General features: G+C 42.9%; 2 protein-coding genes across 6 annotated transcripts in view; one reads left to right on the top strand and one right to left on the bottom strand.

Moving 5' to 3' along the window:
* Window positions 1-23,299, top strand: part of LOC138447365 (olfactory receptor 3A2) — a 106,155-nt gene that overhangs the window by 11,995 nt on the left and 70,861 nt on the right. The window contains exon 2 of one of the 5 annotated variants that reach the window (XM_069603126.1): window positions 6,574-7,540. The exons of the other annotated variants lie outside the window; for them this stretch is intronic. Within the exon in view, the coding sequence (XP_069459227.1) occupies window positions 6,596-7,540 (945 nt within the window). The 5' untranslated portion in view covers window positions 6,574-6,595. Of the gene's footprint in view, window positions 1-6,573; window positions 7,541-23,299 lie in introns of those variants that run through there. 5 annotated transcript variants of the gene reach the window in all.
* LOC138414823 (olfactory receptor family 1 subfamily R member 1 pseudogene) lies at window positions 15,312-16,289 on the bottom strand. Its single transcript, XM_069542574.1, has one exon. It carries the CDS (start codon window positions 16,287-16,289, stop codon window positions 15,312-15,314), a length of 978 nt encoding a protein of 325 aa, XP_069398675.1.

Genomic DNA, 23,299 nt, shown 5'->3' with positions numbered 1-23,299 from the left:
GGTATTGGAGAAGACTCTTGAGAGTCCCTTCGATAGCAAGGAGATCCAACCAATCCATCCTAAAGGAAATCAGTCCTGAATATTCATTGGAAGGACTAATGATGAAGCTGAAACTCCAATACTTTGGCCACCTGATGGGAAGAACAGACTCATTTGAAAAGACCCCGATGCTGGGAAAGATTGAAGGCAGGAGGAGACAAGGGTGACAGGATGAGATGGTTGGATGGCATCACCGACTCAATGGACATGAGTTTGAGTAAACTCCAGGAGTTGGTGTTGGACAGGGAAGTCTGGCGTGCTGCAGTCCACGGGGTCGCAAAGAGTAGAATACAACTGAGCCACTGAACTGAACTGATAATTGACAAATTTATAAATGATTAACCTTCTATGATAAGAACAAGGATACAGGAATAAGAGCACACACATATGTATATTCCAATTTTCTTGATGTATAGTTTACATACAGGACAATATACCCATGTAAAATGTACAGCTCAATGAACTTTGATAATGATAAGCATTCATATAGCTTCTATCCCAATTCAAAGCTGTAATAATTCCACTACTTCAAAATTTGCTGTGACCCTTTGAAATCAAAGTCCCATCCCTGACCACCAATCTGATTTCTATTTATTTGACCTCTGTAGTTATAGATTAGGCTTGCCTGATTTTGAAGTTCATACAAATGGAATCATTTATATGTACTCTTTTGTATCTGGTATATTTAGCACTACACAATGTTTTGTAGATTTAGCTATATAATTCCATGCCTCGGTAGTTTCCTTTTATTATGGAATAGTATTCCATTGTTTAAATATGGCACAGTTTGTTCATTCATTCACCTTTTGATGGACATTTTCATTGTACCCAGTTTTTGAATTGTTGAAGGACACTGTCCCTTTCCCCACTGAATTACCAGGTCACCTGTGTATGAAGTGAATTGACTTTGTATGGGTTAATCTATTTCTGGACTCTCTTCTCTTCCATTGATCTATGTACCTTTTACTTATCTGTCTTTACTCACATATTCACATCATTTTATCTCTTACCTCATTTTTCATAATGTATTCTCCTATCTATAGCATCTCTTCTAACCTGAACTGATTCCAAATGGAACTTTTCATCTTCTTTATTATAGCAATGCATTTTGGTCTGTTTAATGTCATTTGCCTTAAATTCAACTTTGCTGTTAAAAGATAAACCATACTGTTTGCATTTATTATCATAACATACTTTTCTTATTTTATTGGCAGTAAAGTTAAACAGAATTCTTCCCATAATACTATTTCAATACTATGGCTTTTTAATTTTTGAGCTGTTTATTTTAGTTAATTCCTTGATTGGTTGGATTACATACTCTAGTTATTTTAAAGGGCTTCCCTGGTGGCTCAGAGGTTAAACCGTCTGCCTCCAAGTTTAAAAATGGTACATGAATGCTATTTTATTGAATTTTCACGTATTTCAGATTTTCCTTTTGTATGTATGCTTATATCTGAAGGACAAATTGGTTAGGTATAGAATTTGGGGGACATTTGTTTTCCCATTTTTCAAAATTTCTTACCTCAAGAAATCTGAGGTAAGGCTGACTACTACTTTTCTCTCCACCCCTCATATGACCATCTTCTTCCCCGTTGAAGCTCATGGGATTATTTCTCTAAACTTAAATTTCATCAGATTTTTTTTGTATTAGATGACTTTTGCTACAGTTTTTTTTCATAACACAACAAGTCCCTTTTGATTTGTAAGTCTGCCTCTTTCTTCATTTCAAGAGTCTTTTACTATTGCATCTCGGAACATTATTGTTGTTCCTTTTCTCCGCCTCTACTTTGGTAAGATCAATCTTTTTTTTTTTGGTGGCAACAGAATTGAAACGCATACAATGTAGGCAGAAATGGTGACTTTTATTTTCTACAAATTATGAAAAAACCAATTTGCAATATTGTGGTTCTATAAATATTATCATGACAGAAGCAGGATATATTGTTGAACTCATGGGTTTAAAAAATGAAACACAATGTCATTTGTTTATATTTATATCACATGCCAATCTCTCTTCCTTTCCTCCCTGTATTGATTATTCTCTATTTCTTTCTTCTTTCCTTTCTCATTTTTCATATATTATAGTGCTTGAAATAATTTTCAAGCATCAAGACATTTAACCACAGAATTCAGCATTCAGGAGCTCCTAGAAACAAGAACAGTCTCATATATGACTGTAATACTATTATTACGTCTAAGAAATTTAACATTAATACATATATATTTAATATAGAATCTGTATACAAATTCTGCCAATGATAAAGGCTTGTTCTTTGAGATTTGTTAACATAATTCATTGTATTAATTATATACCATTTTTTGTTTTAGTCCCAAAGTCATGTCCAACTCTTTTGTAACCCCATGGAAGGACCCCCAGGCTCCTTTGTCCATGGAATTTCCCAGGCAAGAATACTGCAAAGGGTTTCCATTCCCTTCTCCAGAGCATCTTCCCAACCCAGGGATCAAATCCATGTCTCCCATCCTGCAGGCAGACACTTTACCGCTGAGCCACTGGAAAAGCCCACTTAAATACCATAACATCCACTCATTTAAAGTATAAAATTAAATATTTTTTGTATATTCAGAGTTGTGCAACTATCACCACAATTTTAGAAATTTTTAGAAATCCCAAAAGAAATCCCATGCCCGCTGACAATCACTACCCATTTTCCCTTAGCAATTGCCAATCTCCTTTATTTCTCTATGGATTTGCCTATTCTGATATTTCATGTGAATAGAGTTATACAATGTGACTTTTGTGACTGGCATAATGTTTCCAAGATTCATCCATCTTGTAGTGTGTATCAGTACTTCATTTATTTTTTATTGCTGAATAATATCCCATTGTATGGATACACTACATTTATTTACCTAGCTATCAATGAATGCTTGTTTCCACGTGGGGGCTATTGTGAATAGTGCCAGTATGACCATTCATATACGTATATTTGTATTTCAATATTTTTCAGGTATATACCGTGGAGTGGAATGTCTGGGTCATTCAGTAATTCTATATATGGCTTTTTGAGGAATTTCCAAATTATACCACTCACATTTATCCTCTCCCAGTGACCCCCATCCTCTGCTCTCTTTCAAACCCACCCACTGTATTTCAGCCACAATGAAACTCTTTCACTTTGTCAGAAGCTCCATGTTCTCTCATCCCTGGGTTTTTCCATTTACCATTTTCTCTCTCTGGATACTTTCATCTCCTTTTCCTGGAAGACTCGTCAGCTACCACTTAAACTTCATTAAAAAAAAAATGTCTTCTCTGACCCACGGTTAAGGTTAGGTGCCTTGCTATATACCCTTGTCACATCCTGTATCCCCCCATGATAACATTTGGAACACTCAATAGTGGCTTGTTTTGTTGTGATGTCTGCCAGTTAGATAATAAGCTTCCAGAGGGCAGGGACCATGTCTTCCTTGGCCACTGTCTTCCCTGTATCACATGGCTCAGTGTTTGGTGGATGGCAGTTACCCAGTAAATATTTCTTGAAGGAATGCATTAATGATTTAATAGATTATTTCTTGGTTGAATCTGTCTACACATGACTTGCCATCATGGAGCTTAAAGTCTGGAGGAGAGAAGATTGGTATATTTGGAAGCAATCTTTGGATGACATAAAATAATGGTGATGAAATGCTACAGTACTTGACTCTGATACCTGTTGTAGGAGCCCAGAAGATAGAGAAGGTAGATATTATCGTGGGCTGTGATGATCAAGGAATGCTTCCTTGAGAAGCTCAGACTTGGGGTGAACGCAAAATTCTGTCCCTAGGCATGACTTACTCAGCAATGTGGCTCAGAACTATGGCTCAGTAAGGGGGATCAAGTACTAGGTTTGTTATTAATGAGTTTCTTTGGGACCCAGGGATCCCAGGGGTCAGGGCATCATAGGAGAGAGGACTCAGAAGACAATGGCAGAGCCTCTGGCTGGAAATGTACGACACAGAAGTAGCAGACAGGAAGCAGGCTCAGGCGCCACACTCAGACAAGCTGGATAAGCTGGAAGTGATTCTAAAATCTCCTTTAACAGGTAACAGGACACCCTAATTCTATAGTACAGCTCCTGCTGGATGATTCAGAAGTCATCATTCTCATTGTTTTCCATCCTCAATAGTGATTCCCATCTCCAAATGTAGTTGAGAATCACCAAAGCTGTTATTGGGAACTAATAAGCTATATATTTGGAGAGTATGTTATACTTTGCATATAACCGTCACTCTACACCCACAATTCTTCAAGGTGTATAAGACTCACCGACGGTGGAGCATAAGGTTGGAAAAGTTCAGCAATTTGCCAAGATCGACTGCTGATGTTTTTCACTGTTTAGTCTCTAAGTTGTGTCTGACTCTTTTGCGACCCCATGAACTGTAGGCTCCTCTGTCCATGGGATTTACCAGGCAAGAATACTGAAGTGGGTTGCCATTTCCTTCTCCAGGGGATCTTCCTGACCCAGAGATCAAACCTTCATCTCTTGCTTGGCAGGAGGATTCTTTACCACTGAGCCACCTGGGTCATTAAATGATGGAATCCGACTCCTCTGGGCTCTGAAATATTTTGCTTGTGGGTGAGCTAAACAGGAAGAGACTGTCTTGGTAGCCCCTTTCTGTGAAGCCAGTCTTCCTCATCCTCCATCAAACTGCCCTGATATTAATATCTTTAGCTCGGGATAAATTCAGTTCCTAAGCTGAGAGGAAATCCGCACTATCTGGGCTACAGATGTGCCCTGTTCTTTGGGTCCACTGAGCATCCTCCCACTCTTCCTCTGTCCCAAACCCAAGGCAATCTCTTTCTGATTTGCTGGGACAAAACTTTACTTCATCTCCTAATTCTGGCCAAATCATTTTTTCTTTACCAGAAAATTCCGTTCTCATTCTGGGGCTCAGGCTTTTGGAAATAAAAGCCAGGAAAAGGTGTGGACTCTTTCTGCTTTCCTCCCATATCTCTATCCTGAGGCAATGAATACAGACCTGACTACCTACCTGAATGGGGGGAAGTGAATGTGAGATGCAAGGAAATAAATCTTTCAAAGATCAATGTCTCACAATTATTCCAGACCCAATTTTTGAGATATTCGCAGCCTGAGAGAGTTCAAGGATCATTTAATTACCCCCTCCTTGAATTGGTTCATTTGCCTCTCATTTTCTCTGGTTCTGCTGCTTTTGTTCATGTCCACCAAGGTGAGTCTTTTGTTTGCCCTCCTGCTCTGTTCTCTGACCAAAAGGAAAAGGTGGTTGTGTTTATGGGTACTCTGAAGTTGACTGCAAGTATCTCTCTTTAATGTTCAGATGTATGAATAAAAACATTTCCCAAATTCCCTGGCTGTCTAGTGGTTAGGACTCTATGCTTTCACTGCCTAGGGCCAGGGTTTGATTCCTGGCCAGGGAACTAAGATCCCACAAGCTGCCCAGCACTGCCAAAATGCAACTACAACAAAACCCCACACATTTCCCACTCCCTCTTGCAGAATAATGTACTCTCAGAACTCATTCTTCCTGTGCTCTCTTCCGTAAGACTTTTTCTCAATAATATATATTCATCTGCAACACATAACCAGTTCTGGAAACCCTCCTGGCTAAAAGTTAAGCTCTGAAGTTAGACTGTTGGATTTAAGTCCCAGATCTGTTGCTTAATAGGTATGTGACCTTGGGCAAGTTATTTATTTTCTATCTAAAAAATGAAGATAGTAGTACCTATCTCATGGGCTTCCTTCGTAGCTCAGATGGTAAAGAATCTGCTTTCAATGCAGGAGACCCAGGTTTGAACCCTGGTCAGGAAGATTCCCTGGAGAAGGGAATGGCAACCACTACAGTATTCTTGCCTGGAGAATTACATGAACAGAGGAGCCTGGTGGGCTACCATGGAGTTGCAAAGAGTTGGACATGACCGAGCTACTAACACACACACACACACACACACACACACACACACACACACACACACACACACAGTACCTATCTCCTCATATGGTTGCTGTGGAGAGTAAATGAGTCAGTGCATATTATGCTTTTATCCCAGTGTTTAGCAAGAGCAAGCACTGACAAATGTTTCCATGCTCTTGTTACCACTGTCATCAGTCATCATCACCATCATCATCACCATCGTCATCACTACCACAAGCACCATCATCTTACTCACCATTAGCATCATTCCTGAGTGGTAAGGATGGTGACTAATTTTCTGCTTGATATTATACTGTTTGTATCCCTAAGTGAGAGGCATACAGATTTAGACTACTTCCTGTCTACTTTCAGATCATGCTGCTCTGACCCCATCCACGGTTCTGTTATGGAACATTCATAGAGAATTTTGGAATTTGATTGAATTTGACCCATAATTTCATATGCGTTTGTTGTTTCCTTTACATAAATATTTATTTACATACTTGGGAGATTTCAAATAAAGTAGTAAACATCTGCTATGACTTATGGGCATTTAATGAAAATATTTTTGAAAGTTCTGCTATATATATATATATATATATATAGGCTTATACTTTCATACAGATTTTTCTTAATTTTCAAAAGGTAAAACAAAAGCAGCAGGAAAATGGGAAACCAAACAGTCGTCTCAGAATTCCTCCTCCTGGGCCTGCCCATTAGACCTGATCAGCAAGACCTGTTCTACACTCTGTTCCTGGCCATGTACGTTACCACCATCCTGGGGAACCTTCTCATCCTCGTCCTCATTTGCCTGGACCCCCACCTCCACACACCCATGTATTTGCTTCTCAGTAACCTGTCTTTCTCTGACCTCTGCTTCTCCTCTGTCACAATGCCCAAATTGCTACAGGACATGCAGAGCCACATCTCGTCCATCCCCTATGCTGGCTGCCTGACACAAATGTACTTCTTCCTGCTTTTTGCAGACCTGGAGAGCTTCCTCCTTGTGGCCATGGCCTATGACCGCTACGTGGCCATCTGCTTCCCCCTGCGCTACACCACCATCCTGAGCCCCAGGCTCTGTCTCTCCCTGCTGGTGCTGTCCTGGGTGCTGACCATCTGCGTTTCTTTGTTGCACACCCTGCTCATGGCTCGGCTGTCTTTCTGTGCTGATAACGTGATCCCCCACTTCTTCTGTGACATGTCAGCTCTGCTAAAGTTGGCCTGCTCTGACATTCAGATAAATGAAACGGTGATTTTTATCTTGGGAGGGCTTGTCATTATTGTTCCATTCCTGTTGATATTTTCATCCTATGCGCGAATCGTGTCCTCCATCCTCAAGGCCCGCTCTGCCAGGGGTATCCGCAAAGCTTTCTCCACCTGTGGCTCCCACCTCTCCGTGGTGTCTCTCTTCTATGGGACAATCACTGGCCTCTATCTTTGCCCTTCATCTAACAACTCTACTGTTAAAGAGACTGTCATGGCTGTGATGTACACTGTGGTGACCCCCATGCTGAACCCCTTCATCTACAGCCTGAGGAATCAAGACATAAAGGGAGCCCTGAGAAGAGTCTTTTCAAAATGGACAGTTAGCTTTTTTTCCAACCAGTGACTTTAAAGATTAAGGGATGTTTTCAAACAGTAGGTGTAATACTGACAGTAAGTAGTATTCCAAACAGCCTAGGTAGCACCCAAGCTTGGTGCTGCTGGTGCAGGCTGCATAGCACCCCCAAGAAGAGTTTCCCTCAAATGTCATTAGAGGCAGGTTACATTGTGTCTCTTGGGTTTATCACTGAATCTTGATTGTGATGCACCACGATGTGTAGTGGACACTCAATGCCTATTATTCAATTTTGAATAAACACCACTGTATTTTGGTGTTTATTGCACTCAAGGAAGGTATTGTTGTTGTTTAGTTGTTAAGCTGTGTCCAACTCTTTGCAAGCCTGTGGACTGTAGCCCACCAGGCTCCTCTGTCCAGTATGCTGCTGCTGCTGCTGCTGCTAAGTTGCTTCAGTCGTGTCTGACTCTGTGCGACCCCATAGACGGCAGCCCACCAGGCTCCCCCATCCCTGGGATTTACCAGGCAAGAGTACTGGAGTGGGGTGCCATTGCCTTCTCCATCTGTCCAGTATAGTAGTTCCTAATTCTCTAAGAAACAAATCCAAATTTCTCAAACACTTCTGTACGTTGCTTCTGCCAAACATGTCTACTCCATGAAGAATATCTTCCAGTTTATTATGTATTACTCTTGTAACTTTATTCTCCAGGAGCATCATTTTTCCCCTTGCTAAGCTATTCAGTTTTTAATTTTATTTTCAGGTGTTGATTGATTCATCCATTTAATGACCACATCCTAAAGTTATTCTGTTTCCTTTAACTGTACCAATCATTTGTCAGTTAATGGCAAGTTAATTATTTCTGACGTGTGCTGTGCTAACTCACTTCAGCTGTGTCCTACACTTTGCAATGCCAGGGACTGTAGCCCTCTAGGCTTCTCTGTCCAAAGGATTCTTGGGGCAAAAATACTGGAGTGGATCTTGCAACCATGCCCTTCTCCAGGGGATCTTCCCAACCCAGGGACCAAACCTGAGTCTCTCGAGTCTCCTGCATTGGCAGGCGGGTTCTTTACCACTAGTGCCACCTGGAAAGACCTACTTCTTTTGGTACTATCTAAATTTTTTATTTTATTTTTAATTAAAAAATTTTAGAGTCTTTGTTGAATTTGTTTCAATGTTACTTCTTTTTTTATGATTTTTTTTTTCTGTCCATGAGTCATGTGGGATGTTAGCTCCCTGACCAGGAATTGAACCCATACTCCCTGCATTGGAAGGCAAAGTCTTAACCATTGGACTGTCAGGGAAGTCCAAGGTAGTATCTATATTTTTGATGAGAATTCGTCTTTTGAATTAAAATTATATGGATAGAATCACAGAGTTCTGTTATGAATTATTTAATTTATAGACATTAAAATGGTGTCTCACCTATTGCTCAAGGTAACACAAATAGAGGTTGAAGACTAAAGTCTATTTATGACTCTGAGGTAAATTTTTTCCTCTGGAATATTATGGCTGAAATTACCTGGTGCTTTCTTTGTTTACTTCTTTTCTTATCAAGTATATTACAAGTGTCTTGATCTCGAAGACAGGTACCCTCTACTCTCTATGGTTCCTAACTCAGTGCCTTGAATCTGCTAGATATAGAGAATAAATATCTATTGATTTGATTTGAATGCATTGATATGTTTCTTGAAAAGAATTTGTCTTAAAAGATCTCACCTTTAAAAAGTCTTCCTAATAATGCCAACTTTTACTTCATTTCTTCTTAAAAATTTTTATTGATCTTGAAAATAATACATTCTCACCAAGAAATAGCAAAACAACAAAGAAATAAGTAATAAAGTGGAATATGTGGGTCCTCCACTGTTCTTCACCCTCTCCATGATTGCAGTTAAAAGCTGGGGCATACTTTTCTAGTTATTTTCTGTATTAATATATTATAAATAAATAGAACTAAATTGTAGCTGCCATTTTCTCATTATCACTTAAAGTATGTTCTGAATTCATCATTTCATGCAAGGACATGTAACTCTTCTAGAAGCTATGTAATGTTTTGTTAAATGGATGTTATTTACCATAATTTATTTAAATAATCTATTCTTGGTGGACATTTGGGTTGTTTTCAGTTTTTTATTATTTTGAATAATAAATTCAATTTTCAGAAATGGTATACTCAGTCACAGGATATGGACATTTTTAATTGGATAGAAACTGTCAAATCGCCTCCAAGGAATTCTTCTCAAGTAAAGCCTCTTGATGAAAGTGAAAGAGGAGAGTGAAAAATTTGGCTTAAAGCTCAACATTCAGAAAACGAAGATCGTGGCATTCGGTCCCATCACTTCATGGGAAATAGATGGGGAAACAGTGGAAATGGTGTCAGACTTTATTTTGGGGGGCTCCAAAATCACTGCAGATGGTGATTGCAGCCATGAAATTAAAAGACGCTTACTCCTTGGAAGGAAAGTTATGACCAACCTAAGAGCATATTCAAAAGCAGAAACATTACTTTGCCAACAAAGGTCTGTCTAGTCAAGGCTATGGTTTTTTCAGTAGTCATGTATGGATGTGAGAGTTGGACTATAAAGAGAGCTGAGTGCCAAAGAATTGATCCTTTTGAACTGTGGTCTTGGAGAAGACTCTTGAGAATCCTTTGGACTGCAAGGAGATCCAACCAGTCCATTCTGAAGGAGATCAGCTCTGGGGTTTCTTTAGAAGGAATGATGCTAAAGCTGAAACTCCAGTACTTTGGCCACCTCATGTGAAGAGTTGACTCATAGGAAAAACTCTGATGCTGGGAGGGATTGGGGGCAGGAGGAGAAGGGGACGACAAAGGATGGGATGGCTAGATGGCATCACTGACTCGACGGACATGAATCTGAGTGAACTCTGGGAGTTGGTGATGGACAGGGAGGCCTGGCATGCTGCGATTCATGGGGTTGCAAAGAGTTGGACATGACTGAGCGACTGAACTGAACTGAACTGAAACACCTTCCAAAATTAAATGAGAGTGGTCATTTCTTTACAGTATTCTCAATGCTGAGCATTTTGCCTTCAGAATATTTGTTGTTGTTGTTCCATCGCTCTGACTCTTTGCGACCCCTTGGACTTAACAGTCCATGGAATTCTTCAGGCCAGAATACTGGAGTGGGTAGCCTTTCCCTTCTCCAAGGGATCTTCCCAACCCAGGGATCGAACCCAGGCCTCCCACATTGCAGGCAGATTCTTTACCAGCCGAGCCACAAGGGGAGCCCATCAGAATATTTATATCATTAAATAACTAGATCTTTCCCAAAGTTTCTAGAAAAGGAGTCTGTAGGAACGTGAACTACATTGCAAGGCATCTTTAAGAAACCACTTAAAAAACCTTAGACCTGCTCTGTTTCTCTAATTTCTTCTCCACCCACGGGGTTGCTGCTTGTCATACTCTCCCCCCTCTCTCTCTCCCCACAAGATTCATTTCCTCCTCACCTGCTTGTTCCCCTTCCATTTTTCCAAAATTTAGAAGTAGATTCTGTTTCAGACATTCAAGCAATACAGAAACGAATTTGGCTTATTGCTCTGTCCCCATCCCCTTGAATAAACACCTTGTCCTGTTGGCTTCAGATCTAATTTTTAATTTAACAAGAAATGAGACATTGCGGGATTAAAAGTTGTTTGGGTTTTGGAAAGCTATAAAAAGGAGGGGGAGGGACTATATGCTGCTTACAAGAGACCCACCTCAAAACAAGGGACACATACAGACTGAAAGTGAAGGGCTGGAAAAAGATATACCACGCAAATAGAGACCAAAAGAAAGCAGGAGTGGCAATACTCATATCTGATAAAATAGACTTTAAAACAAAGGCTGTGAAAAGAGACAAAGAAGGCCACTACATAATGATCAAAGGAACAATCCAAGAAGAAGATATAACAATTATAAATATATATGCACCCAATATAGGAGCACCGCAATATGTAAGACAAATGCTAACAAGTATGAAAGGGGAAATCAACAATAACACAATAATAGTGGGAGACTTTGATACCCCACTCACACCTATGGACAGATCAACTAAACAGAAAATTAACAAAGAAACGCAAACTTTAAATGATACATTAGATCGGTTAGACCTAATTGATATCTATAGGACATTTCACCCCAAAACAATGAATTTCACCTTTTTTTCAAGTGCTCATGGAACCTTCTCCAGGATAGACCACATCCTGGGCCATAAATCTAAACTTGATAAATTCAAAAAATCGAAATCATTCCAAGCATCTTTTCTGACCATAATGCATTAAGATTAGATCTCAATTACAGGAGAAAAACTATTAAAAATTCCAACATATGGAGGTTGAACAACACACTTCTGAATAACCAACAAATCACAGAAGAAATCAAAAAAGAAATCAAAATATGCATAGAAACTAATGAAAATGAAAACACAACAACCCAAAACCTGTGGGACACTATAAAAGCAGTGCTAAGAGGAAAGTTCATAGCAATACAGGCATACCTCAAGAAACAAGAAAAAAGTCAAATAAATAACCTAACTCTACACCTAAAGCAACTAGAAAAGGAAGAATTGGAGAACCCCAGGGTTAGTAGAAGGAAGAAAATCTTAAAAATTAGGGCAGAAATAAATGCAAAAGAAACAAAAGAGACCATAGCAAAAATCAACAAAGCCAAAAGCTGGTTCTTTGAAAGGATAAATAAAATTGACAAACCATTAGCCAGACTCATCAAGAAGCAAAGAGAGAAAAATCAAATCAATAAAATTAGAAATGAAAATGGAGAGATCACAACAGACAACACAGAAATACAAAGGATCATAAGAGACTACTATCAGCAGTTGTATGCCAATAAAATGGACAACGTGGAAGAAATGGACAAATTCTTAGAAAAGTACAATTTTCCAAAACTGAACCAGGAAGAAATAGAAAATCTTAACAGACCCATCACAAGCACAGAAATTGAAACTGTAATCAGAATTCTTCCAGCAACCAAAAGCCCAGGTCCAGACGGCTTCACAGCTGAATTCTACCAAAAATTTCGAGAAGAGCTAATACCTATCCTCCTCAAACTCTTCCAGAAAATTGCAGAGGAAGGTAAACTTCCAAACTCATTCTATGAGGCCACCATCACCCTAGTACCAAAACCTGAAAAAGATGTCACAAAAAAAGAAAACCACAGGCCAATATCACTGATGAACATAGATGCAAAAATCCTCAACAAAATTCTAGCAATCAGAATCCAACAACACATTAAAAAGATCATACACCATGACCAAGTGGGCTTTATCCCAGGGATGCCAGGATTCTTCAATATCCGCAAATCAATCAATGTAATCCACCACATTAACAAACTGAAAAATAAAAACCATATGATTATCTCAATAGATGCAGAGAAGGCCTTTGACAAAATTCAACATCCATTTATGATAAAAACTCTCCAGAAAGCAGGAATAGAAGGAACATACCTCAACATAATAAAAGCTATCTATGACAAACCCATAGCAAACATTATCCTCAATGGTGAAAAATTGAAAGCATTTCCCCTAAAGTCAGGAACAAGACAAGGGTGTCCACTTTCACCGCTACTATTCAACATAGTTCTGGAAGTTTTGGCCACAGCAATCAGAGCAGAAAAAGAAATAAAAGGAATCCAAATTGGAAAAGAAGAAGTAAAACTCTCACTGTTTGCAGATGACATGATCCTCTACATGGAAAACCCTAAAGACTCCACCAGAAAATTACTAGAGCTCATCAATGAATATAGTAAAGTTGCAGGATATAAAATCAACACACAGAAATCCCTTGCATTCCTATACATGAATAATGAGAAAGTAGAAAAAGAAATTAAGGAAACAATTCCATTCACCATTGCAACAAAAAGAATAAAATACCTAGGAATATATCTACCTAAAGAAACTAAAGACCTGTATATAGAAAACTATAAAACACTGATGAAAGAAATCAAAGAGGACACTAATAGATGGAGAAATATACCATGTTCATGGATCGGAAGAATCAATATAGTGAAAATGAGTATACTACCCAAAGCAATTTACAAATTCAATGCAATCCCTAACAAGCTACCAGCCACATTTTTCACAGAACTAGAACAAATAATTTCAAGATTTGTATGGAAATACAAAAAACCTCGAATAGCCAAAGCAATCTTGAGAAATCAGAATGGAACTGGAGGAATCAACTTGCCGGACTTCAGGCTCTACTACAAAGCCACAGTCATCAAGACAGTATGGTACTGGCACAAAGACAGACATATAGATCAATGGAACAAAATAGAAAGCCCAGAGATAAATCCACACACATATGGACACCTTATCTTTGACAAAGGAGGCAAGAATATACAATGGAGTAAAGACAATCTCTTTAACAAGTGGTGCTGGGAAAACTGGTCAACCACTTGTAAAAGAATGAAACTAGATCACTTTCTAACACTGCACACAAAAATAAACTCAAAATAGGTTAAAGATCTAAATGTAAGATCAGAAACTATAAAACTCCTAGAGGAGAACATAGGCAAAACACTCTCCGACATAAATCACAGCAGGATCCTCTATGATCCACCTCCCAGAATTCTGGAAATAAAAGCAAAAATAAACAAATGGGATCTAATTAAAATTAAAAGCTTCTGCACAACAAAGGAAACTATAAGCAAGGTGAAAAGACAGCCTTCTGAATGGGAGAAGATAATAGCAAATGAAGCAACTGACAAACAACTAATCTCAAAAATATACAAGCAACTTATGCAGCTCAACTCCAGAAAAATAAACGACCCAATCAAAAAATGGGCCAAAGAACTAAATAGACATTTCTCCAAAGAAGACATACGGATGGCTAACAAACACATGAAAAGATGCTCAACATCACTCATTATTAGAGAAATGCAAATCAAAACCACAATGAGGTACCACTTCACACCAGTCAGAATGGCTGCGATCCAAAAATCTGCAAGCAATAAATGCTGGAGAGGGTGTGGAGAAAGGGGAACCCTCCTACACTGTTGGTGGGAATGCAGACTAGTACAGCCACTATGGAGAACAGTGTGGAGATTCCTTAAAAAATTGCAAATAGAACTACCTTATGACCCAGCAATCCCACTGCTGGGCATACACACCGAGGAAACCAGAACTGAAAGAGACACATGTACCCCAATGTTCATCGCAGCACTGTTTATAATAGCCAGGACATGGAAACAACCTAGATGTCCATCAGCAGATGAATGGATAAGAAAGCTGTGGTACATATACACAATGGAGTATTACTCAGCCGTTAAAAAGAATTCATTTGAATCCGTTCTGATGAGATGGATGAAACTGGAGCCAATTATACAGAGTGAAGTAAGCCAGAAAGAAAAACACCAATACAGTATACTAACACATATATATGGAATTTAGGAAGATGGCAATGACGACCCTGTATGCAAGACAGGAAAAAAGACACAGATGTGTATAACGGACTTTTGGACTCAGAGGGAGAGGGAGCGGGTGGGATGATTTGGGAGAATGGGAATTCTAACATGTATACTATCATGTAAGAATTGAATCGCCAGTATATGTCTGACGCAGGGTGCAGCATGCTTGGGGCTGGTGCATGGGGATGACCCAGAGAGATGTTGTGGGGAGGGAGGTGGGAGGGGGGTTCATGTTTGGGAACGCATGTAAGAATTAAAGATTTTAAAATTTTAAAAATAAGAAACTAAAAAAAAATAACAGGAGATTAATATAACCAAAATTAATTAAAGAGAAGATGATTAAATAACATAAAAAAATAAAAAAAAGAGGGGGAGGGTAGAGTGGCATTCTTCTGTAATCATTATTATTGAGATGCCAGTGAGTCCAGACCTGCCATCACACCTCTTGGGGGTGCAGCCCTCCACCGGAGCCCCCTTTTTAGGGCGCCCTTGACTTCTTTATTGCGCAGGCTGTAGATGAAAGGGTTCAGGGTCGGGGTAACCACCGCATAGACCATGCTGGCCAGGCGGTCGTAGCGGGCCGAGTAGGCAGACGACGGCCGGAAGTAGACGGAGAGGATGGAGCCGAAGAAAAGCGACACCACCACCAGGTGGGCCCCGCAGGTGGAGAAGGCGCGGCGCCGGCCCCCTGCCGACCGCACCCCCAGCACCGCGACGAGGATGCGCGCGTAGGACAGGACCACCAGGAGCAGCGGGGTCAGCACCACAGCCAGGCCCTCGGAGAAGATGGCCGTCTCCGCGGCCGACGTGTCCGAGGTGGCCAAGCTCAGCATCACCGTCATGTCGCAGAAGAAGTGGCGCACGGGGGCGGCGCGCGGGTAGGAGAGCCTGGAGATGAGCAGCGTGTGCAGCAGCGAGTGCAGGTGCGCCACGGCCCAGGACGCCGCCACCAGCGCCGCGCAGCGCCCGGGGCTCATGACCGCCGCGTAGTGCAGGGGCCGGCACACGGCCGCCGCGCGGTCGTAGGACATGGCCGCCAGCAGGTAGCTCTCGGTGATGCCCAGAGCCACGAAGAAGTACATCTGGGCAAAGCAGCCCGGGAAGGACACGGCCTGGCCCGGGTGGAGCAGGCCGGCCAGCAGCCTGGGGACCGTGACGGTGGTGAAACAGAAGTCCACGAGGCTCAGGTGACCCAAGAAGTAATACATGGGGGAGCGGAGGGCCGCGTCGGACCTCACCAGCACCACCATGCTCAGGTTGCCCAGGGCATTGACCAGGTAGACGCCAAGGAAGAGGAGGAACAGCAGCGGGTGGATGTCTGTGCCGTCCATCAGGCCGAGGAGGAGGAACGCTGGGCGGGAGGTGAGGTTGGCCAGAGCCATGGAGTGGCCGCCACGGTGGGGGGCACTGAGGGGAGAGAGGAGACGGCCCACCGTAAATTCTGGCACCTCTAGGTAGATTTCTGCATGTTTTAAAATATGAATATTTTTTAAAACTTCTGCTTGCTAAAATGGGGTAGGGACCACACTGCTCATCCAATAATCCTAGTTTTATTAAGAAACTTAGTCTCAGAAGGGTGTTCTGGGCACTGGGGTGTCTCAAGCTTGGGAGTAGATCTGACCTGATTTTGAGTCCTGGCTCCATCATTTGCGGCTCTCTGAGCCTCAGTTTCTTCTCCTTTAAGTGAGAAAAAATACTAGTTGCTACTCCTACAGTTGTGAGGATGTGCTTAATCACTCAGTCATGTCCCACTTTTTGTCAGCCCCATGGACTGTAGCCTGCCAGCCTCCTCTGTCCAAGGAATTTTCCAGGCAAGAATACTGAAGTGGCTTGCCATTTCCTTCTCCACAGTTGTGAGGACAGGGTGGATAATAAATCTAAAATACGTGGCACAGTGCCCAGCACATAATAGGCATTAAAGACTGTCATCTATCATGTGTCTATCAAGTATCTATCTATCTACCATCTATCTATCCAGGCCTCGTGGCTCAGTGGTAAAGAACCTGCCCGCAAATGCAGAAGATGTGGATTCTGTCCCTGGGTCAGGAAGATCCCTTGGAGAAGGAAATTGGCAAACCACTCTAGTATTCTTGCCTGGGAAATCCCTTGGACAGAGGGGCCTGGTGGACTACATATAGTCCATGGCGTCACATGAATTAGTGACTAAACAACAACACAACAACAACCACAATCTATCTATCTATATCTTCAACGACATCCTCATCATTTGCTTAGTCAAACCAGTAGTTAGGGGCAGAATTGAGACCCAGTCCATCTGAATACCAATTGAAGTTTTCTCACAAGACATCTTACTATATTTGCCTTTCATGAATTCACCACATATTATTTGGCAGCTCATGGAGGCTTTAGTTATTTAAGTATGTTTTTCTTAATCTCATCTGAAACCAGCTTCCCTGTAACTTCCACAAGCGGCCCCAGTTTTGGCTGCTGGGGGCCACACACCAAATCTGCTTTGTCTGCAGCTTTTCACATCATGTTCGAAGAAATCTGTTCAAGGTCCACTGAGTCCTCTTTTCTCCAGTCCAAACCCCCATGGTGCCCTAGATCCTTCCTTACAGGACTCTTGCCAGGTCTTTTTCCATTCTGGTTACCCTCTGTGTTGTCAGTGTTTTTGAACACTGCTGTAGCCGGAGTTGGGCTGTGTGGCACTAAACAGTTCAACAGTCCACCTCACGTGAGTTTATCAAGTGCTTGCTTTGGGTCAGGTGTTGTGTTGGTCTCTCGGACTATGAAGGCAGGCCAGTCTTTGTCCTTGACCTCCAGCCATGCACAATGTAATAAGCAGTACTAACTATGAACAAAGTGGGAATGATTTCCTCTGCTTGGCCGATTCAAGGAAGATTCCAAAGTGAAGGGTTGAACTGGGGTTGAGAGAATGAGTAGGAGATCATCAGACAGAGACTTGGGAATAGGAAGAGAATTTCAGGTAAGGGGGAGAGTGAACATGTGGCTTCTTCCCTGGAAGGCAGAGTGGAGTTGGGAGGAAAATAGAACCATGGTGAGAAGACAGCAGAGGGGTGCTGGGTTTGTCACCTGGAGGGCAGTGTGCCAGGTCTCAGGGCTGTCTGCAGAGTCTGTGGGCTGGTCCGCCTCCTGGCCAGAGGTCCCTGGTCTTAGAGACAGATACACCATTACCCATCTCTGCCCAGAGACTTCAGCGTGTTTCCTGTGGGCTGGAACAGCAGCCTTAAAGAGAGAGAAAGAGAGAGAAAGCCAGACCTGTAAGGGCCCCAGGAATTCCTGGGCATGCTGTTTCCACCCAGCTCTGCTGCCCTGCCAGTCTCCCCATTGCCCACTGGATACGGTGTGAACCACTCAGCCTGGCACCCAAAGCCTTCCAGCGTGGCTCCCAGGATTCCTCTCCAACCTCAGCTCCAGCTGCTTCCACATTACTCCCTTTCCCAACCCCAGCCAGGATGATCTTCTCACTGTCTCTCTCTTCCCAACCCCAGCCAGGATGATCGTCTCACTCTCTCTCTCTCTCTCTCTCTCTTTTTTTTTTTTTTTACAAAATTTATTTGCCACTTCCATCATTTAAAAAAATTATTTATTTTTGGCTGTGTTGAGTCTTTGTAGCTGCATGGATTTTTCTCTGGTTGTGGCGGTGCACGGGCTTCTCATTGTGGTGGCTTCTCTGGTTGTGGAGCACAGGCTCAATAGTTGTGGCCCAGTGGTTAGTTGCCCCACAGCACGTGGGATCTTCCCCAATTAGGGATCGAACCCGTGGCTCCTGCATGGGCAGGCGGATTCTTTACCACCGAGCCACCAGGGGAGCCCTCGTCGCTGCCTCTTGCTTACACCTTCTCACGTGCCTTTCCTGCACGTGGCTCCCTACCTGCGGTGCTCTTCCTACCCCAGCCCAATACCCAGCCCCAGCTTCACCTCCTCCAGGAAGCCCTGCTTCTTTCCTTTTTTTTAAAAAAATATGTATTTATTTCTTTCTGAAGTATGATTGCTTTACTATGTTTTAATTTCTGCTGTACAACAATGTGAATCAGCTATATATATACATATATCTCCTCCTTCTTGGGCCTGCCTCCCACCACCCCCATCCCACCCCTCAAGGCCATCACAGAGCACCAAGCTGAGCTCCCTGTGCTATAGAGAAGCTTCCCTTTAGCTGTCTATTTCACACGTGTGGGTGTGTATATGCCAGTGCTCCTCTCTCAGCTCCCACTTCCTTTCTTGACTTATTCAGCCCACATGAATTTCTCTCTCCTCCATCTCTTGTAACCCTCATTTGGAACGCAGCCCTCATTTGCTGGTATTACAGTGACTTTTGCTGCTGTGATCCTTGTCTTCCCACTAGATGACAAGTTCTCTGAGGACAGATGTTTAGTTGTCTGCTAGGCCGTATAGGAACGGACAACTAAATATCTGCCCTCAGAAAACTTGTTTGAACTGTCCTGGGAGCCAGGGAAGGCTACAGTGAGGAGTTGGCATTTGAGTAGGACAGACAAGTGTTCATCAAGAGAGGCAGAGATAGTGAAGATCTAAGATCGGGAATGCCAGCTCCCAGGCAGCTTGCAGCCCTAAATCTTATATGGAAAAGGTCACCTTTGTAGGAAATACTCAGATGCACCAAGACACAGAAGCACAAGGGGATGTGAGTCTGATAAATCCAGACCCACAGACATGCCAGAGACACACTCACCCCCACTAGGACATGTGAACACTCACATACATGTGTTTACAGATAGGACAGACACACACAGATGCACACAGACCCATCCATAGGTGTATATGCCACATACACCTGAAGACTCAGACCCAGATACATACCTCCTCCACCTCCCACCAGTGCCAGGGGAACAAATGTCAGACCTCCATGGATCTTCCTGGGCACACTGAGACCCATGCAGGAATCTGCACACAAAACCAGCAGCTTCTTCCTTTCTCTTGTCTCAGGTTTCCATCTGCCTTAACAGAGTGTGGAGTGGCCACTGGGCCCCAGGTCTCTCAGTCTGGGGAGTGTCTATCTAATTCCTTGACCCTGGTCTCTTGCTGGTCAACCCAGATTCTTCTTTTGATGGCGTCCCAAATAGTTTTCTCTGCAACTCCTGTTTTAACCCAAAATGAGCTCTTTCTAGGGCTTCCCAGGTGGCTCAGGAGTAAAGAACCTGCCTGCTAATTCAGGGGCTATAGGAGATGCAGGTTCCATCCCTGTGTCAGGAAGATCCCCTAGAGGAGGAAATGGCAACCCACTCCAGTATTCTTGTCTGGAGAATCTAATGGACAGAGGAGCCTAGTGGGCTATAGTCCACAGGGTTGCAAAGAGTTGGACACAGCCAAGCACAACAACACGAACCCTTTCTATTCCAAGGGCTTCCTCTCCTCCTTTGCTTTCCTCCGCCAACTTCTCATTCATTCTTCTTTAATAATTTACATGACAGTCTTACCTGTTGTATCTACTCTACACTGGGCAGTGAGTATTGAGAGCTAAGACATTCTTAAAGAGCTCAGGGATTTCCCTGATGGTCCAGTGGTTAGGAATCTGCCTTGCAGATGCAGGGGACATGGGTTCAATCCCTGGCTGGGGAACTAAGGTCCCACATGCTGTGGGGAAACTAAACTTGCTTGCTGCAACTACTGAAGCCTGTTCTCTCTGGAGCCTGATCGCCACAAATACTGAGTCCACACACCACAGCTAGAGAGTCCATGTACCACAATGAAAGACCCTGCATGATGCAATGAAGATTCTGTGAGCTACAACTAAAACCCAAGGCAGCTAAATAAATGAATATATATTTTTTAAGAGTGCACCTTCCTTCCTACCTCTGTGTCAGCCAACTGGCAGTGATTCTAAGATATTGTCTCCCCCAACACCCATGTCACAAATGGGAACCAGGACCCAGAAAACACTGACTTCATTCAGCAATTTGGTGACAAAGCCAGGATGTGAATCTGGGGTTTGGACTACCCAAGTTTTCATGCACTTTCCCATCCTGTCTGCCATGCATTGGAGGCTATATCTCATTTCCCTGTCACTCAGGCATTCAGTTTACCCACTTTGCCTGCCTGCCTTTGATTATTCCACTTTCTGCCAGCAAATCTCCTGCCTGACCGCTCACCTGTGAACACAAGTGGGCTCTGCCCTTCACACCATATACCAGATGCTGCTCGGCTTCCAGTCAGGGAGTTAAGGCAGGTATGCCCTGGAGAGGAAGAGCTACCTCAACAGCCTAAGGCCATGCAGCCTGGAAGCAGAGGGGTCACTAAGTAGTTAACCAGGCAACGCCACGGAGAGCTATGGCCTCTGCACTCACAGGCCCCAGGAGGACCCTCTGTTCTCAGCCAGCATGGTGCCTTCTCTCCTGTCCTTCTAGAGAGACTGAATGGGAGAGAGGGGATGCGAGGGTCTGAGAGCCCAGAACTGGGAAGACACCCCTCCATGTGGTAACACCTGTGTTGGCCCCATGTCCCTAAAGGATGTTATCGCTTCTCTGCCTCCTTCTGAGGGGGCCCTGAGAGGGGCAGGGCTTGTTGGCAACCACACAACCAGGAGACCCTAGTCTCTTCTCTCTGGAGGTACCTATGTGGATGTGCGTCCATCACCCCTAAACCTGCCACCTCACTGCGATTCCTCTGCTCAGAAAAGAGTTCTTTCTTCTGATGCCATTGTGAGGAGAGTGGTGAAGTGGAGCTGAGGACTCTGATGCCCAGTGTCCCAGCATGGACCCCAGAACCTCTTCCCCAAGCCCCAGGGAACAGCCCTAAAAGTCCCATTTAACCTGGAAGCCCAGGGAGGCAGGAAGGGCTGGAGGTGATGGCAGATTCACCCCAGGAAAGCAGATCTTGGGACACGTGTGGCGCTGCTCCTGATGGACTTCAAGGATGCTGCTCTCTAATCCCACAGCCCAGGTCAGAGATGCCAGGATCTCAGCCCTGACCAGCTGGTGCTGGGGCAAGATGATTCCTACTGCTTGTTCCAAAGCCCTTTGACTGTCTTGTCCTTTTCACTGGCCTGACAAAGCAGCCCTCCTGCATCTGGAGGGCCCAGACTAATTCCCAGGCTCATCAATTTCTGTCAAGGACAGTCTCTATCTTTATCTCTGTCTCACCTGCCCTTCCTCCACCTGGTGTACCTTTCAACACTTGGGGACTGATGGCCGCATCTCAGGGGATGAGCATCTTTAGCTTGACGGTTCATTCATTTGAAAATGTTGCTTGGGGACCATAGGGTGCCGGCCCTGTTGGGCTCTGAAGAGAGTCAGAGAAGTCTTGGAGTGAGTGAGGAGCCCCCAGTGAGTCTCTTCTCTCTGCATCTGTTTCCTCTGTGGCAAATGGAGAGAGATGAACTGGTAGAGTCTGACTTTCCCTTTCATGTTGGAGGGTGGGACATTCTGAGATTGCACCGAGTGGTTAACAGGCAGGTCGGAGAGAGATTTAGGCATGGGGTAAAGAACGTGCCTGCCAATGCCAGAGATGCAAGGGATGCACGTTCGATTCTTGGCTCCAGAAGATCCCCTGGAGAAGGGAATGGCTCCTACTCTCATATTCTTGCCTGGAGAATCCCACGGACAGAGGAGCCTGCTGGGCCACAGTCCAAGGGGTTGCAAAGAGTCAGACACTGAACGACTAACATTTTCACTTTCACTCTAATGACTGCATGTTTCATGCAGAGGACATGCCACAAGTTATTTAATCACTATGGTAATTTTGAACAAAAAGTAAGGGAGGTATGTCAACTTAAGTGCTACTTTCTTCCACGAAGCTTTCCTAAGATCCCAGAGAAAAAAATCCAGGGTCAAAAAGGTGAATATTTCTGTGGCTGCTGACAAATGTGGAGAAGAAATTCATCAAGCAAGCTTTTTCACTAATTACACAAGCCATCACCAATGGCTGAGTTTGCCTTCTCCTCACTGTGAAATGCTATTATGATTTTTAGTATTAGTTTTTCTAGTCTTGATTTTAGCTTCTGTGGAAAACAGAACTTTGTTTTCATTTCCTTTGGCTGTTAAATCCATGAGCCATAATCATGGCTCTACCTGTTTCTGGTAGAGTGTAGCCAACTCTGAATCAGGGTCTTGGCCTCTCTTGGGCTTTGCATCTGAAAAGCAATAAGCTGCACAACAATACATCTAGGCCAGGAGGGGAGTTTAGAAACGTGTATGTATTGCCGAGTTCCTTTGCTATGCACTTGAAACTATCACCACATTGTTAATCTGTTAAACTCCAATACAAAATAAAAAGTTTAAAAAGATATCTAATATTTGCATTTTTCTTTAGTGTAAACCATTTAAAACAAGTTTTACTTTATATTAGCATAGTTATAATTCTCAGACAAATGAATAAATACAAGATGAATATCATTAAGTTTTGTATTGGTTAGAATTGACTTGTGTACTGATTTCCAAATATATACCATGCT

Source organism: Ovis canadensis, chromosome 11 (assembly GCF_042477335.2).
Source record: "Ovis canadensis isolate MfBH-ARS-UI-01 breed Bighorn chromosome 11, ARS-UI_OviCan_v2, whole genome shotgun sequence".
Classification (NCBI taxonomy): Eukaryota; Metazoa; Chordata; class Mammalia; order Artiodactyla; family Bovidae; genus Ovis; species Ovis canadensis.
The sequence above is the reverse complement of the archived record's forward strand: the minus strand, read 5'-3'. Positions and strand labels throughout refer to the sequence as shown.